This window comes from Cavia porcellus, unplaced genomic scaffold (genome assembly GCF_034190915.1).
Source record: "Cavia porcellus strain 051 isolate PalLab524CR breed Dunkin Hartley unplaced genomic scaffold, mCavPor4.1 scaffold_1, whole genome shotgun sequence".
Taxonomy (NCBI): Eukaryota; Metazoa; Chordata; class Mammalia; order Rodentia; family Caviidae; genus Cavia; species Cavia porcellus.
Genome location: NW_026947484.1, coordinates 215145721 through 215169691, shown reverse-complemented (window position 1 = coordinate 215169691; position 23971 = coordinate 215145721). Strand labels below are relative to the sequence as shown.

The following is a 23971-nucleotide window of genomic DNA, read 5'->3' as shown; positions in this document are numbered from 1 at the left end:
TGTTTACCCCTATTCTAAATGGCAACAGATAACTATTATTTTAGGTTTTATCTCTTCTCCAGAGATAAAAATTGCTACTGCCAATGTACTAGTCTTTAACTTTGCCTAAAACAATTTTTAATTCCTGCCTCAATCACTTGAATAAGAAATTATGCAAAGTACATACTCCAGTCTAGCAATAAAATAAATTATGAATTGGTAAAATGAATCATATCCTTGGAATAAAGGTTAGCTGGCTTCCTTAACTGGAATTACTCCTTGAATTGAAAAATGACTTCAGCCAAAAAAAAAAAACAAACCTCTATTCAGCTACACACAGAGACATTTACTTCAATATGAAATAGCTGCTGGGCATGGTAATGCACACCTGTAATCCCACTACTTGGGAGGCTGAGGCAGGAGGATTGCTCTGAGTTCAAGGCCAGCCTGAACTGCATAGTGAGACTTTGCCTCAAAAAAATGAAAAACAGAAAAAGAAAGAAAGAGTTATCATAATATCTTCCTTTACCATTTAAAGAAGTGGTAATATTTAAATTTGACTATGATTAATAGCTGCCTAGGTGCTTTACGTTTAAGTATCATAACTAGAAATTACTAAAATAAAACTTTTTCTTACCAGTTTTAGCATCAATAGAAGTCTGAAGAATCTTTACCATATACGTTAAGCTTTCCGGGCTGTAATTCAATAATTTTGGCAAGTAATAATCAATCACATAAGATTTTTGATCCAAGTTTCCTTCACATAGTATATAAAGGAGAGGAGAAACCCAAGTCTCATGCCATTGGTCAATCCAAGTGCTCTCAGCAGTCTGGGATTTCAAATGATTCTTATGATTTTTAAACATAGTTTCCAAGAGGTCACTTGCATAAGGTACCAACGACTGATCGCCCATCACCTCTAAGATTTGCGATGGAATAGTATTATCTATTGCCAAAATACGTTCAATTCCTATGCATTCTACCAAACAGCCAAGGCATGTGTACTTCCCTTTAATATGCCATTCCAATCGCAGAAGAACCTTAGTCAGTTCCAAAAAGAAAGGATCAGTGACCAAATCCACCCCTTCCATAGTGAGCAGGTGCATCTGGAGAAGATTACGGAATATGATTTTGGTTTGGTGTCTGAGAGCATCCAATGGATGTTCCCAGTGAGTATAGATATATTCCAAAAGTCTCCCCGCTATGCTTGAATTCCCATTCAGACTGTCCTTCATGCTTGGGGAACTTGACTCAAGGATATGTATGGCTGAATTTGTCCACAATGCCAAGATTCTAGACAGAAACATTTCCAGTGTTGATTCTTTAATCCTAAAGAAAAATGAACCAGGAACCATATTGTTATAAACCAACTATAAAAATAAATTGATTTCACTTTATAATCAGAAATTAGAAATATTCAAGGCAAAGAATGAACAAAAACTCAATTATTATTAAATTTACAACAAAAAATTACAAGCAAAGCCAAAATAGAACTCAAAGTTTTATAAATCTTTTCACTTTGTACACAGGGAAATTTGGTGGAGAGGAATGAAATATTCACCATCTTCATTATGAATGTTCTTTTACAAGTATTTTTGAACATATTGAGGCTCAAGGGCTGAGAAAGGCAGAGGGAACTTTCTATTTTTTGGAATGATAAAAATACCCACCAAGTACGGGCTGGGGATTTAGCTCAGCGGCATAAGCGCCTGCCTTGCAAGCAGGCAGGCATGAGTTCAATCCCTGGTACCGATAAAAAGGAAAAAGACAAAAAAAATACCCACCAAGTTGATTATGACAATGTTTTAGAAACTCTTATGAATCTATTAAAAATACAAAAATCTGAATCATGCATTTTAAATGTATGAAATGGACAGTATATAAAGTATAGCTCCAAAATGTTAAAAATTCTTTTAGAACACTGGAGGGTTTTTTTTAACCTCACTGGTTGTCCTCATTATTATCAATCTATCTATGGTTTCTCTTTTTAAACACATGATCACTTTCGGCCATTATGGCAAAAATACCAAAGCAACACAAAACACAGCTCTGTCAAGCCAGAACACCTTATTATAATTGTTGGCCCAGACTTTTATTAGAAATATGCTCATGGGTAAGCATTTATCTTTCTAAACTTCATTTTCCCAGTCCAACTAATTAGACTTCTTAACCATCTATCAGGAATGTGATGATCATATACTATGTTTATCTACTACACATATAGAAAAAAATTGAAGGGACAAGGTCTTATTATGTCACTCAAGCTGACATTGAATTCACAGTAATCTGCCTCAGCCTTCCAAGGGCTGGAATTACAGGTATGTGCCACCACGCCTAGATGCCAATATAGAAATTTTTAGTTTTTTACGTGTTAGTTTTTGGTGCTATGGACTGAACCTAGTGTGCTTGACCACTGAGCTACATACCTCACCTCTCAAGTTTTCACAGCTTGAAAAATTCTACCATGGAGACTAATAGGTAAAATTAACTTTAGAAATGTTCATTACAGATTAACTTGCACCAATAATTTCTATGACTTTCTTTCCCCCTTCATCCTATATTCTCTTTCACAATCCTTTTGTTCCCTACACATACCATACATCACTTCTAATTAGGATTTATCGTAATCACTTTTCACTGAATTACTAAGTACACTGGCTCAGGGCATCTTTTAAATGTTTTATAAGCAAAACAAAATATAAGACAGCAAAGTCACAACTCACTGTGAACTCAAGGTGAACAAAACATGCACAGTATCCACGAGCAGGGCCTCCCCACTGGGGCCCATGCTGCCATTCTGCCAGTCCAGCATTGCAAGCGCCCCCTGACACAGGAACAGGAGAGCTGACACAGGGACATTGGCACAGCAAAGGCTCCTGCAGCTGCTCACGAACCACTCTGGGACCCTGGCGATGTCCACGGAACGGAGAAGTAAACTGCTAATCTGGAAAGGCACAGCAAAAATAATGTACAAAAAGTCCTCCATACTTTTCGAGAGAAATTTCAAAATAAAAATTCAAAAATCTCTTTCCCTTGAAACATTCTAGGCAATATAATGGTAAAGCAGCCACAAACATTAATTGCTATAATAATATTAATATTAAAAGGAAAAATTAAAACCAAGTATATAAATCTTTTTCTGATTTGAAAGCACTGATAGAGCACAACACAGGCCACCAAAGCTGGATGAGCTTACTGCTTTTAGAGGTGATCTGAGAAAATTTTTCAATCTTATCCAGTTACTTTGTGTGAACTTAGAATAGTATACATGTATTTTATATAATGTTGTAACTGTAAAAGTATAAAATAAATCTCCAGATAATACAGCAAGGGGGGAAAAAAAACTTCTAGTAGTAAATATAAACAGTGTGATCTAAATTATAAAATTATATTTTATGTATGACTCAAATACACTAAAAAACTAAAGCCAACAATGCTTCCTATCCTAATGTATATAATTTGGGTTACTGCCTCTAAAAAGAATATATTTATCAGGAAGTTATTAATGTGTATATATCTGCACATTAACCACTGCATAAATTTAGTATTACAAATATCCTTTATGATATTGAGAAATAACTCAACAACACTACAACACTACAAAAAACTAGAAGGATATCAAGGTGCCAATAATAATTATGCTTGAGACAGGCTGTCAAGTGATTGCTATCGTCTTTTTTGGAATTATCTTTATAAGCGAATATCATCAAAAAAGATCCACTGTGTATGGGCTGGGGGTTTAGTTCAGTGACACAAGCAACTGCTTGGCAAGTGCAAGGTTGTAAATTCGATTCCCCACTACCAAAGAAATAAAAAAAAAAGATCCACTATGCAAAAACAATCATTATTCACTTTAAAAATATTTTTTATCCAGGAGTTCAACCGACAACACAGAAAAAATTAACTTTTTTTTTTCTTTTGGTCTTTTTGAGACAGGGTCTCGCTTTGCAGTTCGAGCTGGACTTGAACTCACTTTGTAGCCCAGGCTGGTCTTGAACTTGCAACAATCCTCCTGCCTTAGTCTCCTGAGTGCTGGGATTACAGGCATGCACCACCATGCCCAGCAAAATAAACTTTTTGAAACACACATCTAATTCTCAATAAAGTACAACTGTAAAAAGAAGATATACTTACCAACTCAGGAATGTTTTCAGATGGTTGAAACATAGTCTTAATAAAAAGAATAACAGCTAATCCAGAAGTACTCTGAATTGTCTGTAATAGGTCATCTATTTGGCAAAAAAGCAGAGCATGTGTTAAAACATAGATGCTCCAGTACAGTGGAAAACGTAGATGCTTTGGGGTCAGAGAGCCCTGTTTTTAGCTTGACAACTTCTTAGCTGTGTAGGCCTGAGACATGTTATTTACTAACCTCTCAGGATTCAGCTTTCTCCACGTGAAATGGGAAAATATAACTCCTATCTGATAAGTTGTAAGATTTAAAAAAACAATGAATATAAAGGCTTGTAAGTCCAACATACAGACATTTAATAAATGTGATTTTCCCTCTCTCCTTCCTTACCCACCCTTCTTCTTTTTCCATCAACAGCCTCTCAACACACCTACTGGCAACACCACCTGTCCCTTCCCCTTCACTGATGCCTCCATATCCCAATTCACAGGCAAATACTTTTTTTTTCTTTTTTTTTGTCTTTTTGAGACAGGGTCTCTCTATGCAGTTCAGGCTGGCCTTGAATTCACTTTGCAGCTCAGGCTGGTCTCCAACTTGCAAAGATCCTCCTTGCCTCAGCCTCCCAAGTGCTGGGATTACAGGTATGTGCACCTCACCCAGCTCACAAATACTTTTCTTAAAGAGATTTCAGGGCTGATGTACAGAAGCTATATCATTATTAATTACAAACTGCTATGACTGGCACTGTAGTCACAGCAAACAATTTTTACTGTATATCTTCTTTTCATCTATCTTTAGTAGTCTGTGATAATATGGTGATTTATTCAAGCTGGACTGGAAAGTATGAAAGACACCATGAACTATCTACTAAATATTCTGCCTTTCATTCCTCATAACGAAACTGACTATGGGGCAGTCACATGCCAAAAACAAGATATCTGCTTCCTTAATCTTTGTAACTAAAGGTAGTCATGTGACAGGGCTCAGACCAGCTGATGTACCTTTGTCTTTCCCAGTTAAAAAAAATACAAATATGATGCCTGGAGATGCATATAGCAAACACAAGGTAATAAACACATAGGTAAAAGCCAATATGCTAAAGATACCAAACCAGAGAGGCAGAAAATGTTTGGGTTCTGCACTGTCTATACCAATTCTGGATTGCTTGGTACAGAACTCCAGGTCACATGGGAAGGAAGAGAAAACACATTTGCTCTGAAGCTTGGTTTTCTATTATAGCTGAATACTTAATTTATACATAAAGTTTTAAAATCCTGGGGAACAACATTGCGTGCCATCAATTTTTCAGAAAAGCAGCTGCCTTCTATTAAAATCATATATTCTCTGTATTTTACAAAAGTGTTCAGGGGTTTTTTATTTGCTTGTTTTGTTTTTTAGATTAACAAATTCTATTTTAATAAAATCAAATATCTTATTCAGACATGGTGGGACATCTATAATCTCAGCATTCAAGGAGACTGATGCAGGAGGGTCCCAAGTTTGATCCTAGCCTGGGCAATATAGCCAGACTGTCTCAAATAAGAAGGAAAGGGGACGTAGGTCAGTGTAAAGGCCCTGGATCAAGCCCCAGGAATACCCAGTAAAAACAAAACAAAACAAAACAAAATCCTGAAAAATTATCCATAATCATGTCTAAAAAGTAACTTTCATTAATTTAGCTCCTTTTTTTACAACTATCTGAGATCAAAGGCAAAAAAACCATGAAAATAATAAAATAATAATAGGAAAATATACTAGGACTCTTACTAGTTACAATGGCTACAAACATAAACAAAATACTATTTTAGTCCAGTCAGCTTAGCAAAACTAGTCAATTACTGTTTTGTTTTGTTTTTTAAAAAAAAAAAGCTCTAGCATAAGCACTTGCCTGGCTAAGCACAAGGTCATGAGTTTGATCCCCAGTACCAAAAAAAGCTCTAAATAGAGCCCATTAACAGTTTGTTAAAATTACGTTAAATTCTGACTGGGCATGGTGATACACACCTGTAATCCAGCACTCAAGAGACTCAGGCAGAAGGATTGCCATGAGTTCAAGGCCAGTTTGGGCCACATAGAAAGTTCAAGGTCAGCCTGGACTTCTCAATGTGTTGTTGTCTCACAAAATTAATTAAATTTAATAAAATATTAAATTTGTATATATGTTACCATATAGAATTGGGGATGAAAAGAGAAAGGACAATTTAATTTTTATGGAGGTACTTATAGTTTTAGGTATCACTTTTGTTAATACTATTATAATACAAAAAACATACTTAAAAAATCCAAAACTTATAGCTTAATAAATTACACAGGGGACCAGGGACTTAGCTCAGTGGCAATAAGCGCCAACCTTGCAAGCGCACAGTCATGAGTTCGATCCCCAGTGCAAAAAAAATTATGCAAGATGACTCCTAAACTCACCATCCAAAAAAAGAGAATTTGGCCACCCAGCCCAGAAGGTGAATTCATGCACCGCCCTTTCCCAAACCATCTTTCTTAATTTGGGTAAGCATCATGAGTTATTTTCTGTGAACACAACACATAACATACACACATAGCAAAGTCCTTTGCCACTTTCCCTTGCTAACCTAGTACATTTGAAAGAAAAAAAGCATTAAAGCCATGTAATCTATGACTTTCCCCACTTTTTAAAAGACTGAGAAAGAGGAAGTTCTACAACTCAGTTAAATATACTTCATATATTTACTAGGAAAAGTTAATTAATATTCAACATAGCTACCAGACACTTACCATCACTTAAAAACTTGGCGAAAATACCCAGCAAGTCACACATTCTTTGCCATATGGGAGAACTGGAAACTTTCCAAAGATTTTCCTGGAAATCTTGCACTTTCTGTACTAATGTCATTGAAACTCTAATGCCTACCAACAAATCATTCATCAACTGTGTTTGAACAATATGATTTCCAGCAAACTTTCTACAAAGAAGAAAAGATATTATTACAAAAGAAAATTCAAACAGAAGTGTCATCATTCCTTCTTTTTTTTTTTTGTCTTTTTCATTTTTATCGGTACCAGGGATTGAACTCACGACCGCCTGCTTGCAAGGCAGGTGCTTATGCCGCTGAGCTAAATCCCCAGCCCCAATGTCATCATTCCTAATCCTCTCCAAAATAAACATATTCCTCAACCAAATCACCAAAATCAATTTTAGATTATACTGAACATTTATGTCTCTATCTTCTGTTTGCATAAACATTCCAATAATTTAAACATTGCAAACTTCCAACACTCTTTAACATGCTTATCTTTCTTAGCCAATAACTAACATTACTCTCGCGTCTTATTTTAGGGTGAAGAAACAGAGAAGGGAAGGGAAGGGAAGGGAAGGGAAGGGAAGGGAAGGGAAGGGAAGGGAAGGAAATAAGGGGAGGAGAGGGAGGGGAGGGAAGAATGGTACAATTTACAAACCTCAACATTCCCTCAATCTTTTCTCACCTGGCCACCAACATACCACACTGTTTGACATTTTCTCACAATCACTTCCCAGACAACTCAGGGCCCCGTAAGTGTTAAAACAGTTGCTCTACCAGTGAGCGACACCCTTACCCCTTCCTAGCCTCTTTATGTCAGAGCCCTGCAGAACTCAGTCTTTAGCCCTCTTCTTTTTGCCATCAAGTCTCTCCCTAACGCTGAGTTCATCTGTTAGCACAGTCTAACAGTAATAATTTTCAAATTTTTAATAACTCAGACATCTGCAATCCCAGATATGTGTATCTAACTGGCTACTCACTATATTCATTTTGTTGCCTAACAGTTATCTCAGGCTTAATTTACATTTAACTCCAAAACTATTCCACCTGCTGAAATCTCTACCTACAAAAAAACATTACAATTATCCCTCTCTCCTGTCCTCTTCATCTCATGTTAGAACACTCGGTCGGCTCTACCTTCAAAATGTATCTACAGTCAGACTGCCTTTACTTCTACCATCTTGGCCTGAAGAGTCTCATCTCTCCCTCGAATTACTGAAATAGCTTCCAATTGGTCTCCAATTTTAACCTTGCACACAGACTTATCTTATTATAAAAACACAAATCAGAAAAAACACTTTAGGAGTTCCTTAAAATGTCAAACATAGGATTAGCATATGATCCAACTACTCCACTCCCAGGTACATACTCAGAAGAAGAGAAAACAGGATCTTGAGCATATACTTCTATGCTAATGTTCAAAGCAACATATTCACAATACCCAAAATGTAGAAAAAGGCTAAATCCCCATCAACAGATGAATGCATAAACAAAATGCAGCACATGCATATAACAGAATTTTCAGTCATAAAAAGGAATAAAATTCTGATACATGCTACCAGACATGTAAATCTTAAAAATATTGTAAGTGAAATAACCCCGGCACAAAAGGAGAAAGACTATGATTCTATTTATACAAAGGACCTAGAAGAGACAAATTCAGAGACAGAAATTAGATGTTACCAGCACCACAGAGAAGGTTAAAAAGACAAAGTTTCTTTTGGACACACTGAATTTGAGACAACTATAAAATATCCACCGTGAGGTATCTTAGAGGCAAGTGACTACAAAAATCTACCACTCAAGTAATCACTTCAACTTGGAGTGATACATCTGGCAATCTTGAATATATAGGTGGTGGCTGGTACCAAAGAAATGGATGACCTTAAGCATGTATTTATCTATTTTCTCACTACTAGGACAAAATGCCTAATACATACTGCTCAAAAGAAGAGAGACTTATTTGGCTCACACTTTCAGAGATTTTGGTCCATAGTCAGCTGGCTTCAAGGCAGCATGGTACAAAAGAACAGTGGAATAAAGCTCCCTCATGTTAGCCAAGAATCACAGCACAGGGGAAGAGCACCATAAGAGATCTACACTCCAAAGGCACACTCCAGTCACCCATTTTCAACCAGGCCTCACCCCTACATGCACATTCAACAATGAACATCCATGGATTAACCCACTGATAAGTAGAGCGCCCCCAAGATCCAGTCAACTTCCAAGAGTCTCTTAACCCAGCCAAGTTGGCAACTGAGACTAACCGGCACATAATGCAAACAGAATAAAAAAGCCTGGACCATACTTTGGAGACGAGCCAAAGTACAAGCAAGTAAACAAGACAAAGAAGGAGCTCCTGGGGAAGAAGGAGACCTTGAATCAAAGACAGCACACAGATATTACTTCTACTCCCTCCCTCGCCTCCTTAAACCAACAGCTGTGGGAATTAAAGCAAAAGACATAAATATACAAGGGCAATAAACAAGCAGCAAGACAATAGCAATAATATTTTAGAAGCTACAATACAGATGGATGAGTGTTAACTGACTTAGCAGAATCAAGGTGAATAACAAGCCTGAGAAGAAGCCTAGACACAAGTTGGTCTATAGCTCCCAAACACTCAGAAATTGTTGGCCAGTGAGTATGCCTGATATGGAAGAAAATACAGGGCTGAAACAGGAAAAAATGCCTACAAGTTTGCTTCAAAAGGGATTCTGAATCATACCCCAAGCCAGAGACAACTAGTTGACCTTTAGAGAATATAAAATAGCACAAATTTCTAAAAGGAAAACAGAACCCACAGATAAGGCAGTAATGTCATACTGCAAACAGGAGAATTAGGATGCTAAAAACCAAGACTTCAGCTTTTTGCCCTCAGCAAAGAGAATATGAAGACAATGGTCTCAATAATTCTTCCATGACAAATCTACCATCCAAGCAGAACTAAAGATACTGACATAGAGTTCCCCCAAGAAACAGCCCATCTAGATAAGCCCTAAAATAAAACCTGCAGCCAACCCCATTATTATTGTTTAGATCTAGAATATCCACCAAAAGGCATGTTCAAAATCGGGGCCTATGTAGAGTGACTAGATCTCATTAGTAGGGACCTGATACTCATTAGTAGACTGCGCCACCAATGAGTTCTAGGTAAATGTGCTGTTAAGAGGTGGAACCTGGTTGAAAGAGGTATGCACTGGGGCCATGCCTGTAGAACGTGGTCCTCCCTTCACTCCCTGATTCCCAGCTGTGTGGACTAAATAGCTTTCCTCCATCAAGCCTTTCTGCCACGCTGTTTCTGCCTTGGAGCCAGCTAACCACGAAATGAATCCCTGAAACCAAGAGTCAAATTAAACCTCTCCTCTTTTAAATTGTGGTTGTTGGGTACTATGTCCCAGTGATGGGAAAGCTAATTAATAACCAAATCTATTCTCAGTGCCATATTCTTAAGTATGAATACCCAGCCAAAGACCTCTACACTTCGAAGGAAAATTTCTAGCAGGAAATGTAGTGACCAAACCCAGCATATGGGATAAAAGCAACTAATAAGAAACAGAAACCATATAAAGATAATAAAACTTTAAATGAACAAACCAAGAAAAATCAACTATCACTAATATCTTCAGAGGCAGCAAAAGAAACTGCACCCATGAACTAAGATAGGATTCAATGAAGAAGGAACACTCTAAGGTGAGGGAAAGAGTATTTCCCTGTCTCACTAATTCTCAACAAAATTTAATTGACCTGTTAAAATTAAATAGCAAAATAATATACAATAAACATAAATAATCAGGTCTAATATTAATGAAGGGCACATAACTGCATAGAAAACACTGCCACCCGAGATCTTTCTGAGAAGTTAATTTGTACAGAGACAAGGCACAACTGCAAGTGTGCACTTACACACATACGCACATACACACACACATACAAGAAGCAGGCAAACATACAACACTTGCCTATTTTCTTCTAGGATTTCAATTAAACTCTTCCAAAGAAAATGAAGCACTGAAAGAAAAAGAATACAGTGACAAGTCAAAACTAGCACTGTGCGTTTTAACTATAAGAAAATATTTTATATCAGTTACCTAAAATGATTATCGTAACACACAACTGAAATTATAAGAAGGAGAATGATGTACTTTAGCTATCTGCAGTACTCTACTCACTGGCAAGAAACTTAAAAAGCCAGTTCCAACAGCACTCACACAAGCAGTCCCTTCTCAGAACAAAATAAACAAGACTTACCATTTTTAAGCAGATTACTAACACTTGCTCTACCTAAAAGGGAAAAACAATACTGGTAAGAAGGCTCACCAAAATAATCGCTTAATAACAATGATGTAACGACAGTACTAGTCAGAAAACGTACTAGAAAAGTATTGGCTTACCCAAGTTAAAATTCTCCATACAGGAAGATATATTATCAACTACTTTCCTGTAAGAGTACAGATCAGTGGTATTCAATTCTTCTTCAAGATGAGAAGTAAAACTGTGTAGAGCCTCAGTTTGAAAAACTTCAGGTAAGCCATTTAGTGAGCTAGAAAAAGAAAAAAATTTTTAAAACCTAAGAACTCTGTACCGTCAGGATATGTGGCGAAGGAGAATCATACAAGTTTATGAATATTGAATTAAATCTTCATAATTACAACTTTGCACCAGCATCATGGGAATTCCTGGTCTGTCGTTTCTCATAGGGTCCTCCTGGTTCATTCTGCTTCCCTCTTAGTCCTAGTGTATACTCAACAGAACAGTGAGAAATGTAATACTAAAGCACCATGTCACAGTTAGCCCTCTGGGTCCAAGGGGGACTGATTCCAGAAACCCCACAGATACCAAAATCCAACTACAGCCCAGTCTCCTAGTACAACCTGTGCACACCCTCCTGCACTCTTTAGATCACCCCTAGGTTACCTATAATACCTCACACAACAAGTGTAATATCAACACTGTATTGTTTAGGGAATAATAACAAGGAAAGCAAGTCTGCACACAGTTTAGATGTAATTTTTCAAATGTTATATACATGGCTGGATAAATGCAGAATTCACAATATGGAGAGCCAACCATCTACCTTAAACCCACCATCAACTTCAACATAATGCACACCAACGAATACAGTTTACAGTGACTTAAAGACCCTGTGCAATCTGCTTTCCCCTTGTTCACTTAACTCTAGCTATATGGCCTTCCTGTGTCCTAATAACATGCCAAAGTCTTCGCCCTTTTATGACAGCATCTTCTTCACTCGATCACTTCCCCCAAATATCCACTAACCACTGCCGCAAACCTTGGGGGTCCATCTCAAACATCCCCTCATTGCTTCGGAGTGAACCATGTATGAAGGGACCGTCGTATTTCACACTGACACCTCTTCCATTCTTGCAGCTCTTTTTCTCCTCTCTGCTTTCATTTTCTCCGTAACTCTCAAACATTAGCTCCTGTATACACTGCTTACTTACTTTGTCTATTTTCTGTCTTCTTGGAAAGTAACCCTATTCTAGACTGTTTTACTCATTATATCCCCAACTCCTACAAGAGTACTTGAAACATAGTGGGAAAACAATAAAAAATTACTAAATGGATAAAAAATTTATATAAACTTTACCTTAATTAATCTAAACTAAAACTAGAAGGCATCTTAAAAATTTGAACAGTTTAAAGCTCTTCTGGAAAAAAAAACTCAAAACTTAGAATATTCTAAAAAAGAAGAGTCAGTAGAGAAGTTACTTACTCCATTAAGTAAACCATATTGTCAAAATCCAGTACACAATATAGTGTGGGTTCAGTACACAAACAAGTTTAAAATCTATCAATTCTGTTACATTAAACAAATAACAAAGGTGACATTCTAAATATGTGGGGAAAGATAGACTATAACAGTCTGGGGTTAAATGACTTCTATGTCTCTACCACACTACTTTCAAAACAATTCCAGATGCATTTACATGTCCAACAACCACAAAATTAAAAGACAAGCAAAATTTTTTTTTTTTTGTCTTTTTCCTTTTTATCGGTACGGGAGATGGAACTCACGACTGCCTGCTTGCAAGGCAGGCACTTATGCCGCTGAGCTAAATCCCCAGCCCCTACAAGCAAATATTTTTAAATAATCTTGCATTAAAGAAACCACACCAAAGTAAGGCATGAAATTCAAAAATCTATGCAAAGAAAATTATCAGCAGAGTTAATAACAAGAAAATTTTTATTGACAAGATAGTCTAAAATAAAAAAATAAAAGAATATTTTTACATATATTTTATAAAAAACTCTTATAAGTTAAGAAAACATTCTAACAAGAGAGAATGTACAGAAGCCATGTAATGATTAGGATAGTTACACTCTAAACATTAAAACTGTTTACTCCAGCTGGGTATGGTGGTGCACACCTGTAATCCCAGCACTCAAGAAGCTCAGGCAGAAGGACTGCTGCGAGTCTGAGGTCAGTTCAAGACCAGCCTGAACTGCACAGTGAGACCCTGCCTCAAAAAAGACAAAAAAAAAGTTCATTCTTACTAGTAATCTGGGAAGTGCAAATTATAACAAGATAGCATTTCACATCTTTAGACTCTAAAACATTTAAAGATACTGAGTATAGTGGTGCTGAAAGAGTTTTGGCCCAGGCTGGACACTGTAGCTGGAAAAGCCTCAGGTGGAACCAAGGAGCTCCATCTCCCCCACCCCTAGGAATTTACCTATGGCTCCAAACAAAGACCAATGGGCTACCCGCGCATCCCTAACACTGCCTTAGGTTCCACCCCAAACCGAGGCTACTTATATGCCTCCACTCCACGCGTTCCATGGAGAGATCACCGACCCCCTGGAGGGGGGGGTGGGGGGGGTAGGATATGCCTCCCCCCCAGGGGATCGGGGGTGTCTCTCCCCGCATTCTCAAAGTAAAGGTCATTTATATTTCATACTTCTTATCTTTTCAGCCGCCGCCAGTCCCCCACAGTTCTATCATGTGCATTCCTATAAGGCCAGCACTGTGGGAAGCTGAGGCAGAAGGAATGGAAGTTTAAACCCAGCCTGGGCAACTGAATGACATAGCAAGCCGCTATCTCAAAGATAAAAGACAAAAATAAAAAGGCCTGGGGATGTAGATGAGTGTGAAGGCCCCGGGTTCAATCCCCAGTGCCACAAAAAAGGTAGGAAGGGATGGAGGGAGGGAAGAAAGAAGACAAGAATTATCTGGGGACCAGGGGTTTAGCTCAGTGGCGTAAGTGCCTGCTTGGCAAACTCAAGGTTGTGTGTTCGATCCCCGGCACCAAAAAAAAAAAAAAAAAAAACAAATTATCCAGTGCTAGAAAGATCTAAAAAAAAAAAGCATACTGTAAGCTGATAGAAGAATAAACTAGAATAACTTTTGGGAAATAAAATTCAGTAATATGTATAAAAAATTTAATGGGTATGACTTTTGGTCCTACTCCAATGAATTCTCTCACATAAAAACATACATATACAATTAGATACATAATTAAGGTAACTATTACAGCACTGTTTTGAAATACAGAAAACTTGAAAACTATCTACTGGGAAAATTATTAAATAAATCATTTAAGATGTACTATGATATATATTTTGGTATACCCATAATATGGAATACTGAAACCTCTTAGAAAAAAGACTATTGGTAAACATGTAAAATGTTGCATTATGGCAACAGTTTAGCTGTTCTTTAAAATATTTAAAAACAGAATTACCACACAATCCAGTAATCCTATTTCTTAGAAAAAAGACTATTGGTAAACATGTAAAATGTTGCATTATGGCAACAGTTTAGCTGTTCTTTAAAATATTTAAAAACAGAATTACCACACAATCCAGTAATCCTATTTCTGTATATATATCCAAAGAAGTAAAAGCATGACCTCACAGAAATATTTGCACATGTTTATGACAGTATCAATCACAATAGCCAAGAGGTAAAAGTGACCCCAGTACCCTTCAGTGGAGAAAGAATGAAAAGTGGTATACAGATATTCAATGGAATATTACTTAACCTTATAAAGAAAGGAAATTCTGTCATATGCTAAAACACAAAGTAATCTTGATGTTATATTTAATGAAACATGTCCGTCACATAAAGACAAATATTCCACTTATATTACTAAAGTAACCAATTTTTTTTTTTTTTTTCTGGTATGGGGATTGAACTCAAGGCCTTCACAATGAGCTACATTTCCATTTTTTTTTTTTTTTTTGTGGTGGGGGGGACAGGATCTCAATAAAACACTGAATTAGTAAACTGAGATCAAACTGTGGCATTCCTGCCTCAGCCTCCCAGAGTGCTGAGATTACAGACATGCCAAAAAAAAAAAACCAAAATGCCAGAGGCTAGGGAAGGAAAAAATGGGAAGGTTTTTAATGAGTGTAGTATTTCACTTTTGTATGACAAAAAGGCTCTGGAAACCTGTACAACAATATAAATACACTTAACACTACAGAACTATATGCTTAGAAGGGAAATTTTAAGTTTTATGGCTTTTGCTTCAATTATTTAAAATCTCTAAGATGTTCTTTAGTTAAAAAAAATAAAACCATAGAGGATTATGTATAGTATGACCACATTCATATAAAAAGTAAAGACTAAAATAAACACACTTATACTACGTGCAAAGAAAAGCTTCAGAAAGATAGATCCCAAAATGTTTAGTGACAACCCGTTAAGGAAAATGAGAAAGGCTGAAATGGTGAAATACACCCCTTACCATTGGTGTATTTCAATACTGCTTGAAACTTTTGCATCAACTATGTATTCTTGTGTTGCATGTGTCAGAACAGCTGGCAGAAACAGACAAAAAAAGTACCAAGATGATAGATTTAAACAAAAATTATGGCCCACAGATCAAAGCCCACACAGTCTATTGTTCAAGGCCTATGATCTAAGAAGGCTTTTTATCTTTCTAAAGAAATAGGATGGATGGATAGATGGTAAAAAGAAACAAAGAAGAAATTACACGAATGAAATTTTTAAGGCTATCAGTTCAGTTCTATCAATACAGGAAAGGAGCCTTGGTTAGTTTTTCTCACACCTGACTTCCCCTCCTTGTTATCCTTACCTTGCCAATACTTTCTTCAAGGGATTCTTTAGACTCAAAGAGTAATAAATGCCTGCTAAAATGTCCAAACAGCTCTGAATAGCTGGATCACACACACCATTTGTATCTGCCTTCTCCAGCAAAGGCACGATCTATAATTCAAAAACATTCAAAGTAATGTTTTCTAATATCAAGTACAGCAAAGTAAAATGGCTATAAATACTCTTTTAAGTCTCAATTATATAGTGAAATGTTTTCCATACTACACTTTTAAGGATTCTGATTTAAATATCTATTTCATTATTTATTAACCTTTTCAATCCATTTCTCTTCCTTACCTTCCAGACTGATCTCCACTAAGAATCACAGATCTCTTATTAGGTTAAGGTACAGAAAAATCTGTGGCAGTCTTTAAAAATCAGTTATACATTTAATTACTATCCCAAAACAGTATTATGCAAGCTTAAATGATAAATCCAAACTTTGAAATACTAAGGACAACTTTTGTATTTTAAATTACCTGCCTGAAGAGTTGTGAGGCTTTAAATGAATAGAAATATCTTTTAAAACTTTATCTCTACAAAAATTGCATAATTATTTCCTATCCTATTGATTTACTACTCTAATTATGTTGGAAGCTGAATATGGCTTCTATTAAGGCTTTAAATAAAGGATACTACACAATGAATAAAAAGGAAAAACAACCTTTTGGTAACAAATTGGTATTAAATTTTTGAAGCCAAAATTGTCAATTTGTTTTTGAGACAGGGTTTCACTCTGTAATTCAGGATGGTCTCCAACTCACAGTACTCCCCCTGTCTCAGGCTCCCAAGTGCTGGGACTGCAGGCATATGCCACCATACCTGGCTCAGTTAACTTTTAAAATCCACAATAACCTGGATCTAGCCATGAACAATTCAGTCTTACCTGTTTAACACAATGGATTTGTGATACTCCATCCTTGAGTTGTACACAATGTAACAGCAAAGAAGCTAGATTCTTCCCGTCTGCATCAGCAAAAGCTATACAACACATACACAAAAAAAAACCCATGATTTAACAATATATAGATGTAAGTTTAACTTTATTATGCAATCTACAATTTTTTAAATTATGAAACAAAGCAGCAAATAAAACATAGTCCCAGACGGACATTTAAGAAAACCATTTGAAGGCTACAGTTACAGCTCAGCAGCATGACACCTGCCCAGCAAGTGTGAGGTCCTGAGTTTGATCCCTGGTCCCCCAAAAAAAAAAGACATGCAAAACTGAATGCAATAAATATCAAAAAGTTAAACAGAACTTGAACACTGTGTGCTTTGGGTTCCAGAGATTAAACTATCCTGCTTGCAAACTGGAAAATATATTAAGTAGGTAAAGTCAGAAATCACCTACATCTCAAAGTTTCGAGGTCCTGATGACAAATAGTCAGTGCAGCAACTTGCATGTCTCTCTTCTTCTTAATACCCATTTTAAACAAAATTAACAGGAGTCACTGAAAGAAAGAAGAGTTTAATGCATTAACGCATTGCCGACTGGAGGGTTTCTCAGCCTCAACACTACTGACATGTTGGGCCAGATACTCCTCTGTTGTGGGGGTGCTGTCCTGTCCTCTGCAGGAAGTTTACAGACTTTCTGGTCACTACTCACTAGGTGCCACAAGCACTCTCCCCACAAGTTGTGACAACCAAAACTGCTTCCTAACATTTTTTTGTGTAGCAAAAAGGATTTGGACCTTGAAAAAAAAAACTTTTTTGTAAGGTCAAGAAAAGTAACTATTGTCTAAAGTTACTTTTACCTATTATGACATATCTTTGTATTTTAAAATATTTTTTAAAAAAACTTCATCTGAGCAAAAACTAAAGAAATAAAGTTATCAAAAAATATTTTGGGCCAAACTAACCTCAAAGGCTTATCAGACTGACATCTGGAGGTGATACTCTATTTTGCTTTTAGCAAAGTATAAAGGGAACTTTTTGCTTGTAGTTAACAAATTAATGGTTTCATAATGGCCTAAAGAACCTTACTCAAAGCCTATATAATAATCACTATTTATCATCTGGAAAGAGGACATTAGGGAAATATCACAAGATTTTTGTCATGTAGTTAGCATTTTTATCAGTGTTAAAACATCAGAGCACATAAAATAATGCACTTAGACATAAAACTGGGAGGACAGGTTGAAGGATGGAATCAATTCAGTGAACTAGAATAATAAGCAAAATGAAGTCTACCAAAATGAAATAGAAATGTAAAATGTTAAATTAGAAACACACATATACACAGAGACACAGAAATACAAGACAAGGTGCCAGAAGGAAATGAAACTTGAAACATCTCAGTATGTCAACCAACAGCACAACATGACTGCTAAAAGACACATTAGAAGCTGGTCAGATCAAAGATGAGCATGATTCCTCAGTCAGGTGAGGTGCGGCCAAACACAGAGCGTGGAAGGTAGATGCAAGGATGGACGCACACTTGAAGGAGCCACAATGGCCATTCCAAGGAACAACCAGACCTCTGGCGGGGGGGACTAAAGTTACTCTTTCAAGAAACAGAACAGTTAGCCAAAAGTGGCTGACCTTCAAAAAAGACAGGACATGTCCCTTAAAATAGTTGCTGAGTTACCTTATAGAAAAAGTTTAGTAAGAGTTAACTTCAGAGTGACATATTTCAGCTCAAATTAAAGGAAAGAACTGTATGGTCCAACACAGGAATGAATCACCTGTAAACAGAATTTCCCAACATTGGGCTATCCAAGCAGAGGGTGACTGAACACAACACTCGTCTCCTGGATCCCTGACCCAGCCTCCTCTAAGTGTTCCCCTAATTTCTACTCTTGTCTCTGAAGAGTACATTCTCTTCCATCTTTTCAGCGTTTTTTTAAAAATACCAATAAAGTTTTTACTTTCTGCTTAAAACTTTCTAAGGGCTTCTTATTACACCTTCATAAAATACAAAGTTAAGAGTCTGGCATTCAAAGCCCTAAATAATCTGGCCCTGGCTTCCTCTGCTGTTCATCTCAAACCACACACACACACACACACACACACACACACACACACACACACGAGCCACACTCTCAGCCCTCAATCTATTCTTTACTACCTTGAGATCCTTTTGCACTTCCTGATGCTTTTACTCCCAATTAACAGGGTTTATACTTCCCATTTTGCCTACAAATGCTCATTCCACCACATCGTTGCAAAGCTGACCCTCCCCATTATTCAGGTTTCTGCTCAAATACCATCTCCTCAGAAAAGCCTTTCATGACCACTCTGAGGCACACACACACCATCCCTGTACTTTCTTTAAAGCACTCTCACTACCTAAAATTATACTCATCTGTACTCTCATATACTCTTTCTCCTAGTAGTAAGCTTTGTTAAAGGCAGCAACTTTGTTTTGTTCAGTGTTTTAATTCTCAATTCCCAAACAGTGCCTGGCACATGTTAGATGCTTAGTAAGTATTTGGTGACCAAACAAATGAATTAACAAACACTTGCCAGAAAGCTGTAGAAGGGATATACACCATAAATGGCAGAAAGGTGGGAGGCCAGGTATCTAAAGTCCATTCTACATCTGACACTAAAGAATGTATTGTCTTTAGCTGTAAAGAATGTAATGTCTTTAGCTGACACTAAAGAATGTATTGTCCATTTGGATGTAAAAAATCAACATAGTAATGGCAGGTGAGCAACGCTTAAACCAAAAATGATAATCAAATGGTCATCGACTGGGTAGGAATTTGAAAAGTGACATAAGATTTAGGCAAACAATGAAGGTTCACTTCCAAGGAAAGTGGCCAGCGCACAGCGTAAGAGGCTGAGGGAGAGAACTGAGGAGCGATTTCTCTGGTGAATAGTACAGAATATGTTTCTGCACAACCTCAAGACTACACAAAAACAGACTCGGATCATGTTGCTCAACTGAAACCTCAAAGTGTTGGGTTCTACCCCAAGTACGGAAAATCCCGTGTCCCCGACTCCCAAAGTCCAGAATAAGCGCCCTAAGGGCCCAGCGCATCTATTCTACTTGTGGGTCTCGCTTATTGCTTCCCTTCTGATCGCTGCTTCCCTTCCATTTACATCTTTCTGAGTCTCATATTCTCCGAGCGATTTCCAACCACGTGGAGTCCAAAGAATGACAGGTGAAAAAAGTGGTTAAAGGGCAGTCTCCATGGAGACCTAAGACCGGAAATCAGTTTCACAGTCCCCAAATGCGATACTGAAAGATTGGAACTAGTGGGCTCTCCATCCGGCCCGAGCAAACCTTCCCGGCCGAGTAGCGGACAGTCCCACGCTATTGTGGGGTCTGGCAGGCAAAGTGCCTGTGAGCCAAACCTCGTGGCCGGGAGTGTCTTGCGCAGAGTCGCGGCTATCTGCAGGAGTCCCGGAAGCTGGTATAGTCTACGACGCGTCCACGGCTCAAACGTGGTCTGTGATTGACTACCGGGTCGGGACGGAGGGAGGCGGGGCCAGGGCCTGGAAGAGGAAACATCGCGAGAACAGACGGACTATAGTTCCTCCAATTAAGAGGCAGACGTCATGACGTCACTGGGCTGGGCAAATTCGCGGGCATTTGGTTAGACTGCTCTTTGCTGGTAGTGCTGTCCTTAGGTACGTTATTGGGGCGTCTGAGTTTGTGGTAACTGCAGCTCTCTTGTCTCCCTCCTCTGGGCGGCCTAGGTTGTGGCCTCTTCATCCCTGGATACCTGGGAAACACCTTTGTCTCCGTCCCTACATTCCACTTATTTTACCCGATGCCGCTACCGGGCAAAAAACTACCTTACCTTCGGGTCCGGGGAACGGGTGCCCCGTGACTTTACAGGCAGCGGGTGATGGAGCAGGGTTTGAGCCGAAGCCTAGAGAGTTTGGACGAAAATGTGAAGCACTAGAATAAACTTAACGTATGGCAAAGTGCATTTATTCATTCAGTAATGTTATTGAACTATACAGTCCGAGTGTTGCCTGTTGCTGCCCTTCACAGTTACCCTAAAGGATGTAGATCGCAACTCCTGCAGAGTCTATTGAGTCCTTAAAAAAAAAAAAGAAAAGAAAACGGGCTGAGACTGCACCGGGAGTCTGAGCAGGGAACCTGATCAGGATATCAACAATGATGCTTCATGAGCACAGATTGAAGAAGTAAAAATAATCAAGGAGCGTAAATCAGATTGATGACTTTAGCCTTTTAATCATTACTTTTCTATTAACTTGTCCTATATATAGTTTTCCCACACGTGTGTATTTCATTAATCAGGATCTTGTTTGATTTCGAGCCTTGTTTATGGGATTATATAAATGTTCTATAATTGACTGCTTTCAGCATTGCTTTTGTAACCACATAAAAGCAGGTGGATATACTTGTCTCGTTCACTGTTACATAGTATTTCATTGCTTAATACATTACTACATTTACATACTCATTCTAGTATCTCTGGACGTTTGAATTATTTTCAGCTTTTACTCTTTAACAGTGCTGTTATGAATTACTTTATGCGTGTCAACCTGTTGACTGTGTACAGAACTCTCTCTACAACAAATTTTTTCTAATGTTTTTGTGATTGAGACTGATAGAAGCACATTTTATTCTGGAACCAAGTACATACAAGTAAACATTTTATTTTATTTATTTTTTATCTTAAAGAGAATAAAGCCAAAGAAACTAAAACCAATCAAAATAGAGAATAAAACCAATCAAAATAAACCAGTATAAATGATACAAGACTTCAAAACCTTACGAAATCAACGATAGTTACCATAATGCCTTTTGTTGTCTTCAAAATAACTGCAGATACCTTCAGACACAGTAAAAATCAAACAGAACATAATAGAATAGGCACAATAAAAGACTTCAAAACAAGCCAACAGTAAATCCCTAATGGCTACCATAGTATGTCTTGCTATCTTTTAAATAACTGCTCAGGCCATTAGATTTAACATAATGAAACAAAACAAAAGAGAATAAAACCCAACCCAACAGAACAATCACAATGATATGATTTCCAGGTGGGGTGGTTTTCTGGTGAGGCCTGGTTCTCTCCCTCTGCAGGCCCAGAATCAAGTACGCCTATGTTACTGAAACAGTTTCTTGTGATGTTTGTTACTCTTCAGGAGCACTGAGATTTTCATTCTTTTTTAATTATGGTGATATATGAATAACAAACTATTATTCTGACCATTTTGTGTTTTTGTGTTATTTCTATCTTACTGAACTAATTACATAAACCTCAGTGGGTCCCAGCTTTCTTTTTCCGTTCTGACAAAACTACTTGAAAGTAAGGAGCAGACACAGTGACTCTTCACCCCACACAATGAGAGGTCCTACTAATAAAGCACAGTAAACTTGTATGAACACAATAAACATGTTAAGCGGTAATAACTGCTATGAAAAAGAAAAAATGAGAAACAAGATGAGAGTGTGAGCAAGATTTGTTGCCATTTTAAACAGGATAGATAGTCAAGTAGCCATCACTGAGTGAAAGTTTCAAGAACTGCAGATTCCTAAGCGGGTGGAGGTTCCCATAAGAGAGAATACCTAAAGGAAAATCCTGGGGCAGCTGCTTGCTTGCTAGGTAACCAGTAAGGTTCCAGGATGGGCTGAGCCAAGTGAGCAAAGGAATAAATTGTAAAGAACAAGATAAAGGGATTTAGATCATGTAAGGCTGTTCAAATTGCTGTAAGGACTTTGACTTTCACCATTAAGTAAGCAGCTTATGTTTCAAACAAATTGGTGGAGCTACTCTTTGGAAAGAGATTTAATGGGTATAAGAAAATCACCTTGAGGAAACAAGACAGGCAAGATACTGATAACTCAGATTGTGGCCTTAGCATAGAAAATGTAAGAAATGTACAGATTCTGGATATAATACGGATGCATAACTATAGGATTTCTAAAGGATAGGATAGGGGTATGAGGAAAAGAAGAATCAAAGATGGTTCCAAGATGCCTGGTCTGAACAAGTGTAAGGATGAAGTTGCCATCCATGGAATAATAAGGGGAAAAGTTTACTATGAGCAAGTTTGGATGCATTTAAAAGAAATAAGGAGGGCTGGGGATTTAGCTCAGCGGCATAAGTGCCTGCCTTGCAAGCACGTGGTTGTGAGTTTGATCCCTGGTACCGGTAAAAAAAAAAAAAAGAAAAAAAAAAAAAAAGGAGGAGAGAAACTAGCAAGATCAAGTAAAGCCAGCCTTCTTTATCTGGGTATTCTGCATCCAAAAAACTATAGATTGAGAACATTTGGTGGGAGAGGAGTATGCATCTATATTAAACACATACAGACTTTTTCTCCTTGTCTCTAACAACACAGTATAACAATTATTTGTACCAGGTGTTATGGTGCACAGTTATAATCCCAGCACTTGGGAGGCTGAGGCACCATGAGTTCAAGCCCAGCCGGAACTACACAGCAAGACCCTGTGACAGAAAAATAAAGAACCACAATTACTTGTATAACATTTACATTGTATTAAGTATTATAAGTAATCCAGAGGTGATTTAAAGTACACAGAAAGATGCACATATGCCGTTTTCTAAAAGGGATTTGACCTTTTTCTGGTCTTAGTAGCCGCCTCCTGGAGGAAAGAGGTGCTGGGATCAATTCTCCATGGAGACTGAAGGATCACGGTAGAAGTAACTCTCAGTACTTGTAATGCACAAAGGGGCAGACATTTGGAGCAGTAGCTCCAAGGGGTAGAAGTAGGTGAAAGAGAAGGCTTGGTGATAAGACTGAAATAGTAGCACATTTGGAGAAAACAATCTTTTGTTTTTTCTAGGCACCGAGTGGTACTACCAACTTGAAAGTACTTTTTTTTTTTTCTGTGCTGGGAATCAAACCCAAGGCTTCCGACATGCTAAGCAAGCATTCTGTGTCTGAGCTACTGAAACTACTTTAAATTCACTGCTTGAGGTTTTTCACTACATAATCATTTGAATTTGAACCACAGACATTTTAAAAGTAACTGCATTTTATTTGTAAAAATGCATTTCATCTGACTTTTAAAGGATTAGTATTTCTTACTATATAAAAGCATAAATC

General features: G+C 37.5%; 1 protein-coding gene across 2 annotated transcripts in view; it reads right to left on the bottom strand.

Annotated features, from left to right (window-relative positions):
- Thada (THADA armadillo repeat containing) overlaps nt 1-20388 on the bottom strand; it is a 315049-nt gene extending 294661 nt beyond the window's left edge. The window contains exons 1-10 of one of the 2 annotated variants that reach the window (XM_063229252.1): nt 17325-20388; nt 16857-16951; nt 15951-16081; nt 11280-11428; nt 11137-11169; nt 10844-10896; nt 6863-7046; nt 4114-4208; nt 2703-2923; nt 617-1308 (exon numbers count right to left, since the gene is read on the bottom strand). In XM_063229252.1, the coding sequence (XP_063085322.1) occupies nt 617-1308; nt 2703-2923; nt 4114-4208; nt 6863-7046; nt 10844-10896; nt 11137-11169; nt 11280-11428; nt 15951-16081; nt 16857-16951; nt 17325-17400 (1729 nt within the window). In that variant the 5' untranslated portion in view covers nt 17401-20388. Of the gene's footprint in view, nt 1-616; nt 1309-2702; nt 2924-4113; nt 4209-6862; nt 10484-10843; nt 10897-11136; nt 11170-11279; nt 11429-15950; nt 16082-16856; nt 16952-17324 lie in introns of those variants that run through there. The other variant, XM_063229250.1, reaches the window with a different exon arrangement.
- Nucleotides 20389-23971: the final 3583 nt, after the last annotated feature.